The sequence below is a fragment of the Mytilus trossulus genome, chromosome 4 (genome assembly GCF_036588685.1).
Source record: "Mytilus trossulus isolate FHL-02 chromosome 4, PNRI_Mtr1.1.1.hap1, whole genome shotgun sequence".
NCBI lineage: Eukaryota > Metazoa > Mollusca > Bivalvia > Mytilida > Mytilidae > Mytilus > Mytilus trossulus.
In genome coordinates, this window is record NC_086376.1 from 54,384,332 (window position 1) to 54,407,167 (window position 22,836).

Consider the following 22,836-nt stretch of genomic DNA (forward strand, 5'->3'; position numbering starts at 1 on the left):
TTTTTCGAAAATTCCAACTGACAACCGATCAGACAATAGTTTTAAGTTGAATCAATAGATCATTAACAGGTGCTCATTAGCTAGCTGATACATTTGTCTTTTAAAATATAACTGACATATAAGGATCGTATTGGTGCGATGTGGATACATTTATCGGTTTCCAAGAGCAAAATTGGTAGCGCGTCATCCCTACAATGGCTTCCATTTCTACGATTGTGAAAATGAACTGGCGTAATGGGGGGATAATTTTGACAAAGTAAGATCCTGACTGTGACTGGGTTGGATGCGAGATCGTTACCCGACCATTCTTTGTTGTATTGTGAGTTAAATATCAGTGCCTCATTACCGTCGTGTCATACCTCAGAAAATCGTAGTTCTGAATTTATTAAGTTTGATGTAAAAAACATACTTTCAAATTTTTGTCACGGCGATGATATACATTTGCGAATTTTGGACAATATCAATGGTCTTGAAACAAATGAAGTATCCCAATGTTATATTGATCAAGTTTATACTGATTTTGTGCTATTGTCAGCGAAGAAATGAATCAGAAGTTGCATTCAAAAGTAATTGTTATGTCTGATAGTACGTATTGTAATAAGAGAAAGAGAATGAAAAAACCTTGGTGGAATGATAATTAAGGTGTATTGTTTAATGATATGTGTTTTGCAGAAAAGTTATGGAAAAGGGAAAAATGTCTCGTGTATCTTGTGTTGAGTTAAAATCCAGTTTTGTGTCAAAACGAAGGATTTTCGATCGCGAGGTTCAAAAAACAAAACGTAAGTACTGGTACACATTGCAGCAAGAATTATTGTTGGAATCAAAAACTGATCAACAAACGTTTTGGAAGAAGATAGGGTTTTGACAGAAAGCGACTTTCATTTAACAGAAGAAATTTCATTTGAAGAGGTTTTTAATGTCGTATTGTAAAAGCAAAAGAGGCAAAGCCTCTGGTGTAGATGATATTCCAGCTGGTGTGTTATGTAACCAGAATTGTATTATATTTTTACATAAATTGTTTAATTGGTGTTTTAAAACTGGTAAAGTCCCAGAGATGTGGAATAAAATAACATGTCAGATAAAAGAGACCCCTTAAATTATAGGGGTATTGCTTTAGCCCCAGCTTCGTATAAATTATATTGTAACATATTAAACTTGAGGCTGTCTCAATGGGTTGAAGATAATAAGTACTTAGTTGATGATCAAAATGGGTATAGTCAGCTATAAAAGGTCCCGATATGGCAATGTATTTAAACAATTAAACGAGAAAACTAACGGTCTCATTTGTATAAAAAAAATGAACGAAAAATAAATATGTAAGTTTACACATAAACAAACGACAACCACTGAATTACAGGCACAAACATAAATAATGTGGCGGGGTTTAACATGTTAGCGGGATCCCAACCCTCTCCTTACCTGAGACAGTGGTATAACAGTACAACATAAGAACAAATTATAATAAACAGCTGCGCCATGAGCGCATGATACGCCCGTCGTCTTGTGTGAAAGTTTAATGCAATAATCATAAATAATTTCTGAGAAAGTTTTAAGCAATAACCATATATTGTTTTTGAGATACGGAGGAACATATACCCCCCCCCCCTGTTTTTTTCAACAACAACAAAAATATCACTAAAATAAAATTTTGAATCAAAACCAAAAAGTATACAGACCTTAATATTAATGTAACAAAGAAGTGTGTAAAGTTTTAAGCCATAATCATAAATTGATTTTGAGTACGGCGTGACATTTAAAAATAACCTCATTCTGTTATACAAAATACTAAATAACTGAAAAATGAAATTTTAAATCATCAGTTTTTCACCAAAAAGTATACAGATCTTAAGATTAATATAACAAAGAAGTATGTAAAGTTTTAAGCAATAATCATAAATCGTTTTTGAGATACAGCGCGACATGTAAAAATACCCTCCCCCTTTTTAAAAAAATACTAAATAACTGAAAAATAAAATTTTAAATCATCACCAAAAAGTATACAGATCTTAAGATTAATATAACAAAGAAGTGTGTAAAGTTTTAAGCAATAATCATAAATCGTTTTTGAGATACGGCGCGACATGTAAAAACCCCTCCCCCTTTTTTTTTACAAAATACTCAATAACTCAAATACGAAATTTTGAATCATCGCCAAAAAGTATACAGATATTAAGATTAATATAACTAAGAAGTGTTTAAGGTTTATGTACCCTTCTGTAGCCATTTTAGTACGAATTTTTCAAACCTCAATTGTATCAAAACTACAGATATAATACATAATAGAGATAGGCCATTAAGTACATATTCCAAGGGGAAACTTTATGCAAAGCATTATCTTTTACTGCTTCATTGCGTTTGATAGAAAAAGAGGACTTTGTGGCAAATAAATCAAGATTTTTATATCTCTATGATTCATTATATCTGTAATTTTGATACAATTGAAGTTTGAAAAGTTCGTACAAAAATGGCTACAGAAGGGTACATAAACCTTAAAGTTTTAAGCCATTATCAAGAATTGTTTTTGAGATACGGTGCGACATGTGAAAAAACTACACCCTGTTTAAGTTACAATGTGCCGTAACTCAAAAAGTATACAGATCATTTGACCATCATAAGAAACAACTATATTAAGTTTCATAAAATTTGGATAAGTCGTTCTCAAGTTACGGTGCGACATGTTTACGCCGGACAGAAAGACGGACGGACGGACGGACGGACACCGGACATTTGTATACCATAATACGTCCGCTGTTATACATATTTAGAAATAATAAAAATTAACTTACATGACTTCTTCTGTGTTCTTTCGTGATTAGTATGTCTACAGTCAATAAATCCCTGGTGCCTGATGAATTGAGATCGATAAATCCATATGTAACAGTAAACTTGACATACACCAAATTATCGTGATGGCTATAACTAGTCAGTGACTTTGATACCACTTTTATTAACTGTAAATATACATTTATTTCAACATATACAAATCTTTCAACAAATTCGGAAACAATTACATTCATTCATACTCTAAATAGAAAACCACAAACTACAATAAGACAAGGACTGACGGACTAATGAATTCGACAAAGTACTTTAAAATTACGCCATGAATTAATATCGCCAATAAAACAATTTCTAGCTGTAATTCAGTAATTTTGAACTTTACTAAAAAAAACTATGTAAACAGTACGGAAAAGGCGTATTGCAAATTATGATAAAACTATCATAATATTTCCATTTAACTTTTAATGAATGAAACTCTATCTAGAAACTAAATAATATTTTCCAAATAACAATGTTAACTAACCTGTAAATATTGCTTTAGCATATAAGCATCAGCTTTGAAAGGCGGCTATTCAGTTAATGAAATCCAAAATCTCTATATAAAAATAAGGCGTACACATATTTTCCCGCGCTCGTGCAATACTATTTTATTCTATTTAAATCGTTCAGGTGTGAAGTGACGTGTATATGAAATTGTGCAGTGACGTATATTAGAAATGTCGTCAGTCTCAGTCAATCGTCACAATGAGTATGATGAAACAGAAAATGGAATGAATGAATGAATGAAATAAATGAACTGATGAATAACCATTTAATAGACACATAACTATGACGGTGACACATATTAATAAAATTGAGAATGGAAATGGGAAATATGTCAAAGAGACAACATATTAATATGTATTAGAAACAAATTTATATTCTAGAATATTGTCCGTAAGAAAATCCTTTTGATGAAACATTTTCATTTTGGGTTGAAATACAAATGTACGAGCTAAAGGTAAATATTTACTTATCGGTCATTCATATCCACCGAATGCGGACACCGACTTCTGTGCACGATAAAATCATGCAATAGAAAGTTCAAACTGCCTTACAAATAAACGAAAATACAGTGGTCACTGGAGACCTTTAAAATTCTGACCTATGTATTATCAATAATAAAAAAAACTTATTGACACACTGGATTAGGTATAAAGAGTTACTGATACAAGTAATACACTTTTTAAGGGACAACACCAACAGATCAATGTAGGATACAAAACTTATATCAAATAATTTGGGGTTAGGGATCAAAATTGCAGCAAGTTTTGTTAATCCAAAATGGGTTTTACATATATCCATAGTGGTTAATCAATTTTCCCCAAATTAAGTTAAGAGGGGGGAGGGGGGGGGGAGAAAAAAAACTATGTTAATGAAGGTTTTTTTATCCTATATTGCACGTTTGATGTCGCCTCTTTTAACCTTTAATAATAAGTGATTGTGTGTTATATTATTCATCAGTTGTTTTTTAAGTATTCCCTCAGACAGTAGTACGTGATCTCAATGCAGCAGTAATTATATTTCTTGAGTGTTCATCAGCGATGTCACGTACTTTCAAACGAGAAGTGTGGAAATATGATAAGCAGGTACGGATCCAGCCATTTAAAAAAGGAAAGGTCCTAATCCAGGAAAAAGGGGGGGGGTCAAACTACATCATCCCCATTCAAATGCATTGATCGTCCAAAAAGGGGGGTCTACCCCCCCCCCCTTTTGGATCCGCCACTGAAAAGATGGACATAGATAAATGTTTGAAAATAATGAATGAAACGGATTTGTATCACTACGCACTTCTTCTCACTGACAAGGATGTAAATGAACTATGTGAAATATTTGAAGATTACAAAAATGGTTAGCTTTTATACTGCACTAGACTTAGCCACGATCTGTGTAGATCGCAGAAAGGTCGTAGTGAGATCTTCAAGATCGTGATGAGCGTGAACATGTTCAAAACAAGCGTGGTATGATCGTATTTCGAAATCAGGTCGTAGTTGAAGCGTAGTTAGAGCGCAGTAAAGTCGTGGTAAGATCGCAAAGGTCGCAAAAAAATACCATCGAAGTGAGACCGTAGCAAAAGCGTGTTTATATTCGGAGAGACTGCGCTACATTCTAACAGCGACGTTATTGTTATTACGACCTCACTACGACCATCACGTTTGAATATAGACCAAACTACGCTTCCACTACGACTATCATGCTGCTCAAAACTATAGTACGATTCTAGCACGCCCATGCCGTCCTTATCACGCTCTTCTTGCGACCTGACTACGTTCATTCTACGACGACCTTCATGCTCATTTTCATTTTCACATAAAATATATAAAAGCTCTCAAGGTTTTGTTTGTTTGTTTGTAATTTGGACATCTTTTCCTTTTTCTCTAACGGCGCCACAACCATGCTTGACACACCTGTGTCATCCCTGCTATCGTTATACGGCGATTAATGATTTCTTAGGATATTTTTTTCATTTCTCTTGCAATTTTGCATAAATGTGAGGTTGTACTGAATATGCATGAAATATTTCCCACTGAAAGTAACGTAAGCAACAAACAACAATATATATTGTATTTGGGTAATGCATAAGTCTATAAGAAATTAGAAGATATATTAGACGCAACGTTAGAAAAACGTTTACTTAAATAAAGCTTTGTCCCATGTAACAAACTCGGGACATGAAACTCGCACAATTCGCGAAATGTTCACGCAACTCTTTAGCATGAAAATTCTATGACGTGATATATTTCAGTATTGGTTAACAAAATTCGAATTGAAAAATAAATTGAGCTACATATTCAATTCAAAACAATAGATTTGCAATGTCTTGCGGAAATGTCCTAGTTAAACTTTCATGCCTTCACAAACATAAACTGCATTCGCTTGTTCCTTCCTCCACTAAACATGAATGTCCTGCTGTAAACAAAACGAAATGATGCATACATTACAAAAATACACATCTATAAGATGACCAAAAAGTAAGAAAACTTCAGTATCATAACTTATAAGCTATTGTATACTAGTCAACAGAAGAAACGATACAAGACTTTTTTTCAAATTAAAGATAAAGTTTTCCATTCAATGGACCAATATTGAAGGTAGTAATACTTAATCATTATGGAAATATAAATCCGTTTAAAAAAAAGATATTGTTTTGCTTTCGTGACCTTTTTGTCGCGATTAATTTTTTTTACAAAATTTACAGAATAACGACAATTTAAAAAACAGAATTTCCAACTAATGATGCCAACCTCTCATTTAATTAAAGGTAAAGACAGTGTTTGTCATCAATTTGTTTTTAAAAATCATACAGTCTCTTTGTTTATTTGTTAAGCAAAGTTCGGCCCTACGAGAAATCGTTACATTATCAACTGATTTACCATAGACAGTATGCGTACAGTGATATTCAAAAAGCGGTAACAATCTTAAAACTATTCCGAAGGTTTCCAAATTTACTGTGTGTTGTTTTCATATCTAAAGCATTGATTGGAGACGAAAATAACAAAAAAAAATGCATTTTTTGAGATTTCAAAAAAACACTTTAAAAAAATTTGAAAAAAAACATATTTCAACCCATTAGTTACAACATGAACATAACTTGATTAGCATATTGAATATTTTTTTAACAAATTTGAAATTTTATTTAGTACTTAGAAAATTATGTCTCGATTTTTTATTCAACTTTCCGCAAAACTAATTTGTACCATATGATCGTTTACACGGAATTTAGATACTTTCCAACAAGTTTTGATTTTCATTATCACATGTGCATACATTGCAAATGAGAGCTTTTTAAAAAGGTGTATCTCATTTTGTTTTATATTTAATACTTTTTGATCAATTTTATTTCAAAGTCGTGTATCGTTTCTTTTGTTGACTAGTATATTATTTTATTTGTGCCGGATCGACGTGGGCTGGATCGACTTGGGCCGGGTGGACTTTGGGCCGGATGGATATGGAAGCATTTCTCGATGCATTGAATACCTATTGGTAACCTTCTGCTGTTGTCTGCTCTTTGGTCGGGTTGATGTCTCTTTGACATATTTCCTATTTGCTATTCTCAATTGTATTTACAATTATTGGGTGAAAATGATAATTTTTTTATTAGTTCTTTTGACTTTTGTGTAGACTAGTACATGTCTTAATACTGTTATTCGAAATCTATGTGTCTTTTTTTTTCTATTTTGTTCTGACTCCGATTCTAATGGAGGACTATGGTGATATAACACTAATTATTTTATCATTAGTAATTGTAACGTCTTTAAATGTTGACCCAATCATTATTCCACCGCTCCTAAAAAAAAGAAGGTGTAATACTGTTTAACCTCTGTCCGTCCGTCTATCCGTCAAACAGTCTGTGAGTGCGTCCGTCCTTCCGTCTGTCCCTTGAATATCTTCGTTACATCTTTTTCATGAACTACATCACAATGATTTATGAAATTTCGTTTTAGATTCTATTGAAGTCAGCTTTACCGTGTGATGCGTTTTTTAGATTGACCACTCAACAACTTCTTGTTAACCGAAATATTTGAGCGGAGTATCATCAGTGAGCAGTAACTCGCACTTTCAATTGTTGTTCTTGATTTATATGCTATTTTTAGACCCTGTAATTGGGAAAATGAAATATTCCATGCCATTCTATTCTATATATATAGATTTTGAATTCAGTATACAGAAAGTATTCGAACTACCTATATAATGTATAAAGTTATTTCTTTAAAATGTTATGATACCTTGATACTTGACTAATGGTGTCGGACTAATTGGTTGTCGGAATATTTGACTGTCGGACAAATGAGTTGTCGGAATATTGGGCTGTCGGAGCAATGGGTTGTCGGACTATTAGGTTGTCGGATTAATGGGTTGTCGAACGAATGACATTGTCGGATTAATGGCGTGTTACCCTACATGTATACAAGCAAAAAAATGAAATTAAATTAAAAGGCAGTCACTGAACCATGAAAATGAAATCAAGGACATTGACATATAATTGACGGAAATTACAAGGTATGAATCATCCAGGTCTTCTACCTATTGAAATATAAAGCTTTATACAGATAGTTTTTTTTCAGCTTCTTTATCAATTTTTATTTGCTCTGTTTGTAAAGTGCAATGAGGATTTAAATATATATTTTTCCTTTTATTAAACAAAAGTTGATATATATCAGTTTCAGGGCAAGTCATTTGAAGACCTTGGTATTAAACCCTTCCGCTGTTAACATAAATTCACATCCGGTTTATGATTTGGTTCTTCAGTTTTCTGTGCAGTGTTTTTGTAACCGTTGTTTGTCTGTTGGTAAGTTATTTTCTATTTTACAATGACTCCTATTTGGGCTCAATTGACTATTTCGGTCGATTGATTTACATGTAGATCTTATTTTTCTGAACAATTTTGATTCTTTAATAGGGACTTCTTAGTTGGAATCGTATCTACAAAAAGTGTGAAATCATAATTGTAAAGGACAATTCTTCTTCTTCTTCTTCTTCTTCTCCTTCTTCTGATATACAGTTACAGCTTCATTATTATTGAAGATTACGAACTGTTGCATACGCGGAGTATATGATTAACCAATAACTGCTATAAGGGGCCAATTAATGATTTCATCCATATTTTTATTTCTTTTTAGATCTCATTGTTTTTAATTATTTTACTGCTTTTCTCTACATAATGATATGTATCATACTGTAGTGTATCATGAGTATTCATTTTTTTAAACATCTCGCTCACTGCATGAAAAACTGAGTGAAAAGTTTTTAAAATAGCAAATGTAAAAACAGAAAATATGCAGGTAATTACAGTGAAGGATTTTAGCACAGAAATAATAAGATGAGTCGACAGAGACAGTAAATACCATAACCAGATATGACATATGCCTCCAAATATAAAGGAGGTTTATACAAGATATTTAATCGAATCGACTTTTCTTGTTTCTCTCCCCATACCATAAGGTTCCTTACATCATGCGGATAGTTCTAGGTGTCAGACCACCAATTATAAATCCCTATCTGTTCAACCAAATTTTGCAATTTTCACAGCTTTCTAAAAATTTTACCTTAAGTTTAACTTCATAGAAACCAGGTATATCCTGAATTGTACATGTTTCAGCTTTCTACATGCCAATTTTCAGCATACCTTTAAAGCCTTCTAACAAAATAACTGACCTTTAAATAGAAGTACTCCAAAACAAAAACCTGGTTTTCTGGAAATCTAAAATTAGCATACTATGGAGCGCATTAATCCTCAATTTTTAATGCAAACTCATAGACAAGTAAATTTTGGCTCAAAATGATCTAGATATATTTATCTTTCACCAAAAGTTTCATTATTGCAAATTTGTTTGTTAGTTTAAGTAAACAAGGACATCAAAAGCACTATTTTGTGTCAGAGTAGGTCTACTTTTACATACGTTCTAAATTGGACGGAGTAATTGGTGGTCTGACACCTAAAGAGCAAAAAAAGTTGATCAGAAATCTTTTGTTTTGTTTTTTCTTAATCCTTAGTCAATTTGTAGTAAAAAAAATCCTTTCTGAGCATAATGCGACTCATATTACAAATTTCACAGCTCAATTTAAACTGACTGTAATGTAAGCCTTTGATAGAAAATACTTGAAAATCTCATTTTGGACTAGAGGTACATAAACTTTCAATGTCAAGATCAGTTTTTGTTGATTGTTCCTTGTTTGTTCTACTGCTTTAAAGACTTTCCACAATTTTTACAATGAGTTTAGTAAAATATCAAAGGTATTGAAGAATCAAGGAATATTGACCCCCCTTTTTTACACCTGGTGTCAGTAATGTGACTATAAACTGATCAAAAGTGCAGTGTTGGCCATCTAACTGTTTTATTTACTATCAGTCAATAAAATTTAAGGTATAAAACTTTCATTTGAGATAATAAATGAGATTTTTGTTAGTTTATGCAGTGTTTATATCAGGCTATGTTATCTGCCATATACATGGTATGCCGCATTGATATAAGGGGTAAAAATCAAATAATTTCATTAAATCTTCATGACAACAATTTTTTTTGGGGTAGTAATCAACCTATGGTTTAATGTTTAACACCACAGAAACAACTTACTGTGCATTTATAACAATTTATAACATTTTTTATATGAAAGCATATAGTCAGGGTGGGAAAAGCTAAAAATAGCACAAATTCAGGTTTACGGCTCCAAATTTGCAATATGTGACTTTTTACCCCCAAAAAGATTAAAATGTGGCTACTACTATGTCAAATAATCAGTTAAGACCAAAAAATCAATTGTTATCTGAATTTTGGGTTTCACCGCATTTATCTTAAAGGTGTCAGACCACCAATTATAAATCCCTATCTGTTCAACCAAATTTTGCAATTTTCACAGCTTTCTAAAAATTTTACCTTAAGTTTAACTTCATAGAAACCAGGTATATCCTGAATTGTACATGTTTCAGCTTTCTACATGCCAATTTTCAGCATACCTTTAAAGCCTTCTAACAAAATAACTGACCTTTAAATAGAAGTACTCCAAAACAAAAACCTGGTTTTCTGGAAATCTAAAATTAGCATACTATGGAGCGCATTAATCCTCAATTTTTAATGCAAACTCATAGACAAGTAAATTTTGGCTCAAAATGATCTAGATATATTTATCTTTCACCAAAAGTTTCATTATTGCAAATTTGTTTGTTAGTTTAAGTAAACAAGGACATCAAAAGCACTATTTTGTGTCAGAGTAGGTCTACTTTTACATACGTTCTAAATTGGACGGAGTAATTGGTGGTCTGACACCTTCTAAAACTTTTCAAGACTTTCCACCATAATACCTTGATCCAAAGTACTGTAAATAATTTGATGCATATAATATATATTATGAAAGATGCAGATTTCAAAAATAATTGTTGAGGACCAGTTACAATATTATATCTTCTCTCTTCGCCTTGGGGCACCTGGTCAAATCGGCACCCGGTATAGTCAATTCTCCAACAAGTCAAATCGGGACCTGCTTAATTCGGCACTCAAATTAGCCCTCAATGTAGTTTTTTGGCACCATGGTTAATATAAGTATCAGAGACATTGTATTATATGTCTATAGGCACAGGCATTTGTTAATATCCATGGGAAGCCCCACTATCAACGTATACATATACGTTGATAGTGGGGCTTCCCATGGATAGAAACAGATTCCTGTGTTAATAGGTGCGGAATAAACCAAATGCCTATTTGACTTGTACCCTTATTACATGTACTATCAGCCACTACCAATATATATACCAGATGCCATCATTTGTCATCTTATTTAACAATTCACTTAAAGGAAAAAACTTACTCTTTCAGATACCAGAATACAGCAGATCTACCACATGTAAGAACAACTGCATATGGCCTTCAATCGTTCAGGTATGCAGGTGCTAGGCTTTGGAATGAGCTGCCAGATGAGCTTCGTAAGCAATCATCTTTAAATCAATTCAAGAACTTGATAAATTCTTGGTCTGGCAGCTCATGCCAATGCTTTGCCTGCAAAACCAGTTAATCTCTGCTTATTATTTTTTGTTTTGTTGCTTTATTTTCAGCATGGCAAATTTATTCTAATACCTTTACTATAGTGCTTCTGCTGCTTTTGTGCTAATTTTAGAAACTTAATGTGCTTTTATGCTTTTTATGTGCAAACCATTTCATTTGTGCTTTTGTGTTTTTATCTCATAATTGCATGTACCAGTATGTGATAAACTTGTAAGATGCTTAAAGAACTTTTGTGCTGCATGTTTATATACTGATTAAACTCTTGCTTTATATGTTTAATGTTGTGTGCATGACTCGATATGTATGTTTGTTTTATTTGTTGTTATGTCGGTTTTAAAAGCTCTTCAGAGCTTATGTTTGTAATTGCTTGCTTATACCGACTCTAAATAAAGCTTTATGTCTTATGTCTTATGTCTAACAATATGCATGATGTGCGCATGTGCTAGGAAATGGACGTCTAAATTGCAGCTCTCAAAAATATTTGGAACTTACAGCTTTTCTAGAGTAATAAATCCAGGAACTTGCTATTACATCAACATTTGGCTTACATTTGTCATTGTGTGTATGAAAATTACCAAAATATTTGATATTTCCTTGTAAATAAAATTATTTGTATACGTAAATTTTTGATTCACATTTGTACAGTGGCGGGAAAATTTATTTTCCATAAATGTAAACATTGTAAACCACTTCCGGTTTACTTTTTTTGTTTTTGTTTTGTTTTGATCGGCAAACAGAGTCTCTGTGATTAAATAGGTAATAATATCCTATCTATCTATCCTTACACCTTATATAATATGGCTTCCTAGTGTGTTTATCCTGTGTCCTTGAGTCGCCCAAGGAACGAAGATCTAATTTGTCATCAACTACTAACTGTCTTATTAAACATGTTATGAATGTGTATGAGAGTCACCATCCTTCTCTTCACTGATTATATTTTTATGACACTTAGACTCTGTCAAAATGTTTAAACATAGCTTAGTCGTGATTTGCTCAACATTTTTTATTTTTCTGAGCACCGTCAATGAGTTTAATATACAAAATAATATACTAGACTCCAACAAATATGAGGGTATCACTATCAGCCTTCAATGTGACACAACAATTGAGGTATCTACTCAGATTTATTACTGGCACTTACATGTGTCCAATTTTAAAAGAAAATGTGTTTTTGGCAAATCAGATCGCCACATTCATCTTTTGATCAGAATTCTTTTAAGCAACCAGGTTGAAACCAACCCTGGCCCATCAAACTTGAATGACTCCAGTTACCCATGCTCTATTTGCTCGCATGAGTGTACCTGGGACAGTGATGCCATTGTTTGTGATAATTGCGATAAATGGTGTCATATTGGATGTGTAAATATAAGTCCATCAATGTATGAAAAGTTTGGAAATTCATCAGTACTTTGGATATGCCCGATATGTGATACTCCTAATCACTCTAGAACCATTTTTCAATCATACCTCTCATCAGGTAATTCTATTTTGAACCCTAACTCATATTCAGTACTTTCAGATAGTTCAGCTTTTTCCTTAAGCTTTAATATAAATGATAGTCATGAAAACTTTGGAGACCCAGTTGCTACATCATCACCTAAACCACCCGTGACGAAGCAATTAAGAAATAAGAATATTAATAGACAAAACTCATTAAGAGTTCTTCAGATTAATTTTAGAAGTTGTAAAAATAAAGTTCCTCAAATTGAAAATTTATTAACATCATCTAAACCAGATATTATTATTGGTAATGAAACTTGGTTAAACAAAGATGTATTATCTTCTGAAATTTTTCCAAACACACTATTTGAAGATGTATTCCGAAACGACAGGGTCGGAAAAGAAGGTGGAGGTGTATTAATCGCCATTAAAAAAGGTATTATTTGCCAAGAAGTATATAAAAGCAAAAATGTAGAACTTATTGCTGCCCAAATTAATATAACTGATACTAAATCCTTAGTTATTATTTCTGCATATAGACCACCAAATAAAAATGATATAGACTATCTCAAACAAATGATCATTGAAATTAATGAACTTAAGTTAAAATTTAAAAATTCCACCTTCTGGCTTGGTGGTGACTTTAACCTTCCAGACATAAAATGGCCTGAGCAAAATATATCTGGCTCAATGTATCCTAAGGAGCTGAATGAAGCATTTATAGATATGCTTAACAACTTAGGCATTGAACAAATGGTTGATTTTCCAACTAGGAAAGATAATATACTTGACCTTTTCTGCACAAACCAACCTGCATTAATAACAAAAATAAAATCTATACCAGGTATATCTGACCATGATATTGTTTTAGTGGATGCAATCTGCAAGCCCCAAAGATCTAAACAATCACAACATAAAATTTATTTATGGAAAAAGGTAGACATTAAAAAGATAAAAGACGTAACATCTCATTTTATATCTGAACTTATATCTCAGACTAATGAAAATTTAAATATTGACCAATTATGGAATAAATTCAAAGAAGGTAGTAATAAAATAATAGATGATAATGTACCAAGCAAAATCACTAAATCTAAATACACCAACCCTTGGGCAAATAGGGATATAGACCATTTATGTAAAAAGCAACGTAAAGCTTACAACAAAGCTAAAAAAACTGGTAAACAAGAACATAAAGATAAATATAAAAAGTTAAAAGCTACTGCTCAAAGAGAAATAAGAAGAGCCCAGAGCACATATATGCAAGAAATAATTAGCCCCCAGTTAGAAGAAAAACCTAAATCTTTCTGGCAATTTATTAAAAGCAAAAAAACAGAAACATCTGGAGTGTCACCATTAAGAGGAAAGGATGGCTTATTGTATAGTGAGCCGAATACACAAGCTAACATCCTAAACGAACAATTTAAAAAGGCTTTTACAACCGAAGATACATCCTCTATGCCAAATAAAGGTACAAGTCCCCACCCCACTATGCCAGACATATTTATTAGTAATAATGGCTTATTAAAATTACTTAAAAACTTAAATCCACATAAAGCCACTGGCCCTGATAATCTGCCAGCATATTTTTTACATAATTTTGCAGAAGAATTGTCTCCATTTTTGACATTCTTTTTCCAAAAATCTATTGATACTGGTAAAATCCCAAATGATTGGAAGCAGGCTAATGTTGTACCTATATTTAAAAAAGGTGACAAGCATAACGCTATTAATTATAGACCAGTTTCATTAACTGCAATATGTTGCAAAATTTTAGAACATATTTTAACAAGCAACATAAGGAAACACCTTACAATTAATAACATATTAAATGATAGTCAGCATGGGTTTAGAAGCAAAAGGTCTTGTGAGACCCAACTTATCATCAGCATACAAGATCTTGCTAAATCATTGGGATATGGTAACCAAATAGATGTCATACTTTTAGATTTTTCCAAAGCTTTCGATAAAGTCCCCCATAAAAGATTAGCCCAGAAATTAGAATTTTATGGTATTAGAAATCAAAATTTAAATTGGATAAATGACTTTTTAGCTGACAGGCAACAGCAAGTACTATTAAACGATGTAAAATCTTCAAAATTAGCAGTTGATTCTGGTGTCCCTCAGGGAACAGTTTTAGGCCCAACATTATTTTTACTCTTTATAAATGACCTACCCGAACATGTAACTTGCAATGCAAGACTTTTTGCAGATGACTGTTTATTATATAGAAATGTAAATAATAGTTCTGATGCACAATTACTTCAAAAAGATTTGTCTGGTTTAGTAAAATGGGAAGAGGATTGGCAAATGAATTTTAATCCTGAGAAGTGTTATGTAATTCATATTTCTAAAAAAAGTAAACCTTCAACTTTTGATTATATATTACATAATCATATTTTAGAAGCAGTAAAAGACAGCAAATATTTAGGCGTAACTATAAGCCATGATCTTGATTGGGGAACGCATATTGACAATATTACTTGTAAGGCAAATAAGACCTTAGGTTTTCTTCGTAGGAACTTAAAAAACTGCACACGTAAGGTTAAAAACCTTACGTACACATCACTTGTCCGTCCGGTCGTCGAATACTCTTCCCCTGTCTGGGATCCGTACAAAAAACAACACATCACTCAGGTTGAGCAGGTACAGCGTAAGGCAGCCAGGTTTGTCTTTAATGATTATAAAGACAGATCACCTGGAGCAGTTTCAAATTTAATAAAATCATTGGAATGGGAAAATTTAGAATCTAGAAGAAAGAAGGCTAGATTAACTATGCTGTATAAAATAAATTGGGGGTTAGTGGAAGTTCCTAAGGACAACTTAACAATTTCTGATAGACGCACTAGGGGGAAACATAAATTTAAGCAAATATCCACAAATAAAGATTTCTATAAATTTTCATTTTATCCTCGCACTATTTCGGACTGGAACTCACTACCTGAAGCAATAGGTATGTCTGACACCCTGGAATCCTTCAAAAGTGGCATATCCACTCTAACACTTGAAGGATCCACAGCAACTTATTAAACTTTAAAGCCACTGTACATAATGTATATATGTTATTGATAACGATTTTTCTTTGTCATATTGTTTTTAAATTAAGTCCATATGTACATAGCACACAAGTTCCGGGAAGTTTTACACTCCTACCTAGGAGTCTACTCCCGTATTCGGAAGAAGAAGAAGAAGACAACAGAAGCTTTTTAAAATGACTGCATTTATATATTCAGATAGATGTATTCACTTTATTTGTAAAATCTCTGTTTTGAACATGAATATAAAATATTGGAGTGATCGATGGCTTTAAACTCAAAGACCTGTCAAATGTTTTGTATGCTTTACTTGGAGTCAATGATTTACAGAGACGTCGGCAATTGATGACATTGCGGGCCTATATTGTTACATAAAATGGCGGACATTTTAACCAAATAAAAGAGTAGAAAATTCTGTACTTGTACTTTTGTTAGCAGATACTTATTTTTCGTGAATTGTGTATTTCAAACACATTCGAGGCCGGGTATTAAAATTAAAAATGTTACATGAAAAAATAACAATATATGAATAATAAAACAATTTTAACAAATTAAATTCATTTACTTGAAATAAATGTTTTTACTTAAGGTGGTACCTAACACTACAGGGAGATAACTCTGTAAAATCAGCAGAATGTTTTAATGACGTTGTGTTGTTGATGGAATATTAAGCTTCTCAATGATCAAAATAAGTGTTTGTCAAACTGCTATATAACCAGTGTAATTTGTCTGATTGAACGGTTGGTTCATATTTTTTGAATTTATTATTTTTTTGTTAAAGGGTCAAAGTAAATACTGTGTCAAAATTGTATGAAAATTAAACGAGCCAAATTAATTTTAGCGAAAGTGTTGGGTACCACCTTAAGGAATGACTGTTATATTTTTCTGTCTATGACAAAAAAACATAAAAAATCTGGTGCACACTGAATAACGCGCGTAGCGGGTTATTTAACAATGTGCACCACATTTTTTATGTTATTTTGAATAGACAGAAAAAATATTACAGTCATTTCTTTTAATTTAATTCAAAATTCCATTTTAAAACGTAGAAGACTATGAAAAAACGTTGCTGACGTCAGTCACCATGGTCACATGACTAAATTATGTCTATGGGCTCATAACAAAATAATGTCAGCCAATCAGAAGACGCAGTACATCCAAAATTAAATAGACCACTTTCGAGTTCATCCGTCACCGGCAAAAACTTGTCAATTATACACGCCTTTATGACGTCATTTACCAGATAGAGGGGCTCGCCTGTATCCCTGCACTATTTACGTTCATCAAGCGTCTTAGTGATCGTCTTTGTGCAGGATAAACTAGAAATAATGGTTGCTCTGTAGGTACTTACTGACATTTCCCTAATGACAGCAGTGTTGATTGCCAATTTTGAGAATTCAATTTGCCGAATAATTCGTACAATATAGAATTATAGTTTTCCAACCACTCGCTCAACATTGGAAGGAAGTGACGACGCCCCTAAACGCACTAATGACGATGATAAAGGCGCGTATAATTGACGAGTTTTTTCCGGTGACGGATGAACTCGAAAGTGGTCTATTATATGATATATTATATAAACTATGGCTGATTAAAACTGGGACAAGTTCTTCTTTATTTTAATTTAATCGTTGAAGTAGTTTTGAACGATTAAGTCTTTTCTTATTGTTTACAAAAAGTAGGTAATATATAAGGGTTGAATATGAAAAAAATAATTTTAAGTGAGCAGATCCTCATTTATCCCAATAAAAGCAATAAGTGTGCAATAAAAACAATGATGCCAATTTCAGTTCCTAATTTATTATATATATATAATTCCTATAACAGAAGTTAACCGGGTCTCATAAAAATATAGCCTCATTGTTTATATGTACGTTTCTAAATTTCTTGTTTACACCTAAATTTCAATATGGGAGTAATAGCTGTGAAAGGGCCTACTTTTTATGCCCCACCTACAATAGTAGAGGGGCATTATGTTTTCTGGTCTGTGCATCTGTTCGTCTGTTAGTCCGTCTGTTGGTTGGTCCGTCTGTCCTGCTTCAAGTTAAAGTTTTTGGTCAGTTTTTGATGAAGCTGAAGTCCAATCAATTTGAAACTTAGTACACATGTTCCTTATGATATGATCTTTCTAATTTTAAATCCAAATTAAACTTTTGACCCCAATTTCACAGTCCACTGAACTTAGAAAATGAAAGTGTGAGTTTCAGGTTAAAGTTTTTGGTCAAGATAGTTTTTGATGAAATTGAGGTCCAATCAACTTGAAACTTAGTACACATGTTCCCTATGATATGATCTTTCTAATTTTAATGCCTAATTATATATTTTTTACCCATTTCCACGGTCTATTGAACACGGAAAATGATAGTGCGAGTGGGCATCCATGTACTTTGGACACATTCTTGTTTAGATCTGATTGTGGAACCTATATTGTACATATATCACGGAGAAATATGCTTATGCAACCAGAAGACCATTACTCAGCAAAAAAAAAAAAGATTTTAAATACAAATATTGCATAAATAAATAGGAGTAAACAATTTTATTGGAACAGTATAAATTATTCTAGCTCTGCATGTGGTTTGTGTTTGTAATGAGAAGGAGGTTTATATTCCACTTTTCACTTTGTAAAAAATGACAATGAAAATAGGTCACTCCAACTTACATGTATAACCTATAAATATGATTTTACAACAAACTGAACTTGCATATCTTTTCAATGAACAGTTTTAAGAAATTTTACGAATCATAATTGTATCCACCCTATTTCATCCTGAAAAAAAATTCAACCTTAAACTGTCATTTTTTACAATTTTTTAAGGGCTAGATTTTGTGATAAAATAACAACTGTCAAAGATCAAGATATCTTTTATTAGTATAACTGGATTATCTTACTACTTTTATCAGTAATTGGATTATCATTTCGAATAATTACAAAAAAATAAAAACAAATTACAAAGATTATGAGATCAAGGCACGCTGTCACTGTCAAAACAATATGGCATATTATATCGATAAATCTTGCGCCGGTAAAGTCTCGATCTAATGACCAAGATGTTTTATTACACTGATGGTGTAACAGTTTCCAGTCCTGTTAGTATCATATTCCCAGGTCTAACCTTGATTAAAAATAAACAATTTATTTCAAAAGAACTTAAAACAGCCTAAAATTTACTAGATTAAAGTCTATATATCTCTTTAATGGGGTGTACAAATTTTTGTGTAAGTGGTTATGTTCAAGCGATATATGATTTTAATATTAAATTAGCACTATAAGGTTGCAAAATGAATATGAGTATTTTTCAAAATGTTTTGCAGCTTGAACTTATTAAAAATTTATATTTTAGTGTTGAATCGGTAATATTTTTCACTGTTAAAAAAACACCATAGAAATAAATAGTGATCTACTTGAAGGACACCCTTCTTCAGCTTTTATTGACAGTTATACCAAAACTGCTTTAGGGGTTAACCTTTTTTGTTACAACTAACTAGCCCAGGACTTATTGGCAGGAGGATTTTACTGGCCCTGTTTCAAGAACTGCTAGCCAATTAAAACCAACCTGCTAGCCCAAGTATCACTTACAAATCACTCAGGGTGTGCTGCATAAGACGCTGGGAATGTGTGTCATGTTTTGAAAGGGCATTTGTGCACTATCAATAATACTAAAATTACGAGGTCCAATTTGTCAGCCGTCATCACGTAAAAACGACGAATCAAAGAATTCAACTTTATATATAACTAATATAGTACAAAGGTGTAGATTAAAAATTACACCACTCCAGGCCCTTTTGTTTTCCACGTAATTAATATTGCCAATAATTAAGAAGTTCCGGTTCGAGTCCGATACCGATACCAATAGTATATTCACCTGTTACCTAATGCCTTATCTGTAAATTCCGCCTCTGACAGGTGCACAAACATACCGTGTATTCAGGACTAATATGCTATATATACACGGGTCATAATCACAGGGTTGACACTACTAAATTGTCAAATTGTTACCTATTGCAGTATTTTAATCAGTAAGACTTTCTAAGATAACAATACGAATACTAAAAATCTGGACTAAAACTAAGGTGTATAGGTACAGTTTTCAATTTGTTAGCGGGCATGACGAAAAACAGCGAATCAAAGAATTCAACTTTATTTATAACTTATATAGGGCAATGCTGTTGATTAAAAAAATACTCCATTCTGGGACCTTTTGTTTTCCAAATAATTAATATTACGAATAATTGATAAGTTCCAGTTCGACGGGTTCAAACAGAAAGATTTGAAAGCAGAGAAAACTATGTATCTTATAATTGGCATGACATTATCAGATGACAATACTAATACTAAAATAATGCTTGCTCATAGTTATATACTTTAATTCAGTCACGGACCCGCGATATCACGGGTGTGTTCTAGTAATTTAATAAAATAAATCAAATGAGGTTTTATATGTTTTATTTTTTAATTATAACAAGGATCTTCAGGCATCTTTTTGGAATTCGACATCAAAGACAGCATTGTCATTTTCAACTTGAATATTCAAGTTTTGATTTCTGTCCTTTGACCTTGGTCCAGGCAATTTATGATGATTGACATGCCTGGTAGTTTCACTGGACAACAGCCAGTGTTCAATACTGGCATCTGATTTAAATTGTGATAACTCTGGACCTTCATTCATAAGAAGCTGGTTCTTTAGGTTAATCTGTGTCATTGTACTTCTTAAATTTGTTTTAACAGTTTTCATATGTGAGAATCCCCTTTCACAACTAGCTGTGCTTATAGAAATTGACATTATGCACTCAATAAGCTTAGCAAATGCTGTGTCCTTAACTGATTCTTGTAATATATAGCTAGACATGACTTGAACAACATTTTCACTTTTCAGATGCCTGTGTCCTATAGCCATTCTTCCCCCATGCCAAAATTTCCGGGGGGAAATACTGGATCGATCCAATATTTCCCCCCGGAAAAATTGGCATGATCCAACTTTTCCCCTTCGGCGTTGTAAGGGGAAAACTAGGATCATGCCAATTTTCCCCCCGTGAGTAGCATGATAAGCTAAATTTTCCCGCCTTGTAATATAACGTCGGCAACGTCACGATAAGATTTTTTAAATGAAAGTAACTTTTTTCTCAGTTTATAGTTATCAAATGTATGAAGCTTTGGTATGTATTTATATGTGTTTTTCTATGTTGTGATGTATAACATTGTTTCAGAAAAAGGGAGAAGGTTTGGCATCATTAAAACTTTTAACGGCTCTCTGCAAAAACATGTATGCACCTGTCCTAAGTCACGAATCTTATAAACAGTAGTTGTCGTTTGTTTATGTAATTTTAAAATACGTGTTTCTCGTTTCTCGTTTTTTATATAACTTTAATAGACAGTTGTTTTTCCCGTTTGAATGGTTTTAAACTAGTCATTTTGGGGCCCTTTATAGCTTTTTGTTCGGTGTGAGCCAGGGCTCCATATTGAAGGCCTATTGTGGTTTACTTTTATAAATTGTTATTTGGATGGAGAGTTGTCTCATTGTCACTCATATCACATTTTAGTATATCTATATACATACAAAAAAAGTTTCTTTTCAAGCGGTGTACAGAATTATATATTAAAAATTAGATACACAAAAAGAGTTTTAAAAGCAGCATTGTCTAGCGCTTTTATCCATCTTGGGACTTTTCAAGACTATGAATGTCGTTATGGGGAACACATTAGTATTATGACGTAATGTCATTGTTCGTAAAATATTAGTAGTATGACGCAACGTTATTGTTCATGTAACTACTAAGCATTAAGCTTGGCGTCAAACACTTTTATAAATTTTCTTTCTAGTTCTTTACGCTATTCTTCTGTTGGGTCCGTACATTTGAAGAACGGGAAAAATTTGAATTTTCCTCAAGCACAAATGTCTAAATGTTCGCTCAACGGAATTTGTCTGTATTCGGGTTGCCGTATTTGCTGTTTATGGATCCTGACCCGTTCACACACACTATTTCCTGTTTGACCTATGTAGTTTTCTTTACAGTTGACACATGTTATACAATAGATTAAATTTTCTGATTTGCAAGTCATATTTGCGTTTACTGTAAAATTCTTACCGTTTTTGAAATATTTCATACTGCCGATTTCTAAGTAAATATAATTATCTCTGGAACATACTCCACAGCGTGAATCGCCACAAATTTGTACGGATGATATCTTTTTAACTACATCAAATCGCGCTTTTGTAAGTTGGCGTTTCAAATTTTTCGTTTGTCTTCTACTATAAATGATCGATTCTTCTGTTACCAAATTTTTCATTGTTTCACTTTGATGTAAAATCGGAAAATTCGATTTTATAAACTTGAAGGCATTTGGTAATGACGGATCATGAGGCCGTACGGTGACCTATAATTGTTAATGTTTGTGTCATTTTGGTCTTTTGTGGATAGTTGATTCATTGGCTGCAGAAAGATTTGTGTAAATGTAAATGAACAACAAATTTGTATATTTATAAATAAATCTAATTCTAACACTGTTCGGTTTAATTTCCAGACTCTATATAAACATAGTGAAATCTATGATGGGGGAAAGATTGGCATGGGGAAAAAGTTTCTATATGTTTACGTATTGTCAACTTTCCACAGGGGAAGAATCACAACGATCCAAAATATCCCCGGGGAAAGATTGGCTCATGCCAGTCTTTCCCCCGGGGGAAAAACTGGAATTGGGGAAGAATGACTATATAACACCTGCACTTTACTTTAAAATCTGTAAACTGTCCAAGGATTTCGTCAATTTCAACCTCAGTAAAGTGTTCATTTAGATATTCATTCATAAGTTTTCTGATCTCACATAGACCATGCAAAGCTAACTGTTGAACATCAAATGGCCATTTACTTATGTCAAAGGTTCTAAATAAGCATAGTGGTTCCTGCTTCAAATTTTTAAATCTCTTATTAATATAAGATATAGTGTCTGTAAGGAAATTCATAATATCATTATCATCTGTGTAAGAAATTAACTGCTTGAATTAACCTCTTGTTCTGTAAATGTAACCAAATCAAATGTGTTA

The 22,836-nt window shown here is 32.7% G+C and overlaps 2 protein-coding genes across 2 annotated transcripts in view; one reads left to right on the top strand and one right to left on the bottom strand.

Annotated features, from left to right (window-relative positions):
* Positions 1 to 8,063: 8,063 nt before the first annotated feature.
* Positions 8,064 to 22,836, top strand: part of LOC134715533 (pentatricopeptide repeat-containing protein 2, mitochondrial-like) — a 32,583-nt gene continuing 17,810 nt past the window's right edge. Inside the window, exon 1 of the mRNA XM_063577772.1 lies at positions 8,064 to 8,110. The gene's annotated coding sequence lies outside the window, so the exon portion shown is untranslated. The remainder of the gene's footprint in view (positions 8,111 to 22,836) is intronic.
* On the bottom strand, positions 20,266 to 22,793 carry LOC134714343 (uncharacterized). Its single transcript, XM_063575582.1, has 2 exons — positions 22,514 to 22,793; positions 20,266 to 20,674 (listed from the first exon to the last, which is right to left on the bottom strand). The coding sequence occupies exons 1-2, from the start codon at positions 22,753 to 22,755 to the stop codon at positions 20,266 to 20,268; spliced, it is 651 nt and encodes a 216-aa protein (XP_063431652.1). The 5' UTR covers positions 22,756 to 22,793.

Coding starts and splice junctions, on each gene's coding strand:
- LOC134714343 (XM_063575582.1), bottom strand. CDS start 22,755: ATGAATTTCCTTACAGACACTATATCTTATATTAATAAGAGATTTAAA. Junction 20,675..22,513: donor GATTTTAAAGTAAAGTGCAG/GTGTTATATAGT, acceptor TATAGGACACAG/GCATCTGAAAAGTGAAAATG.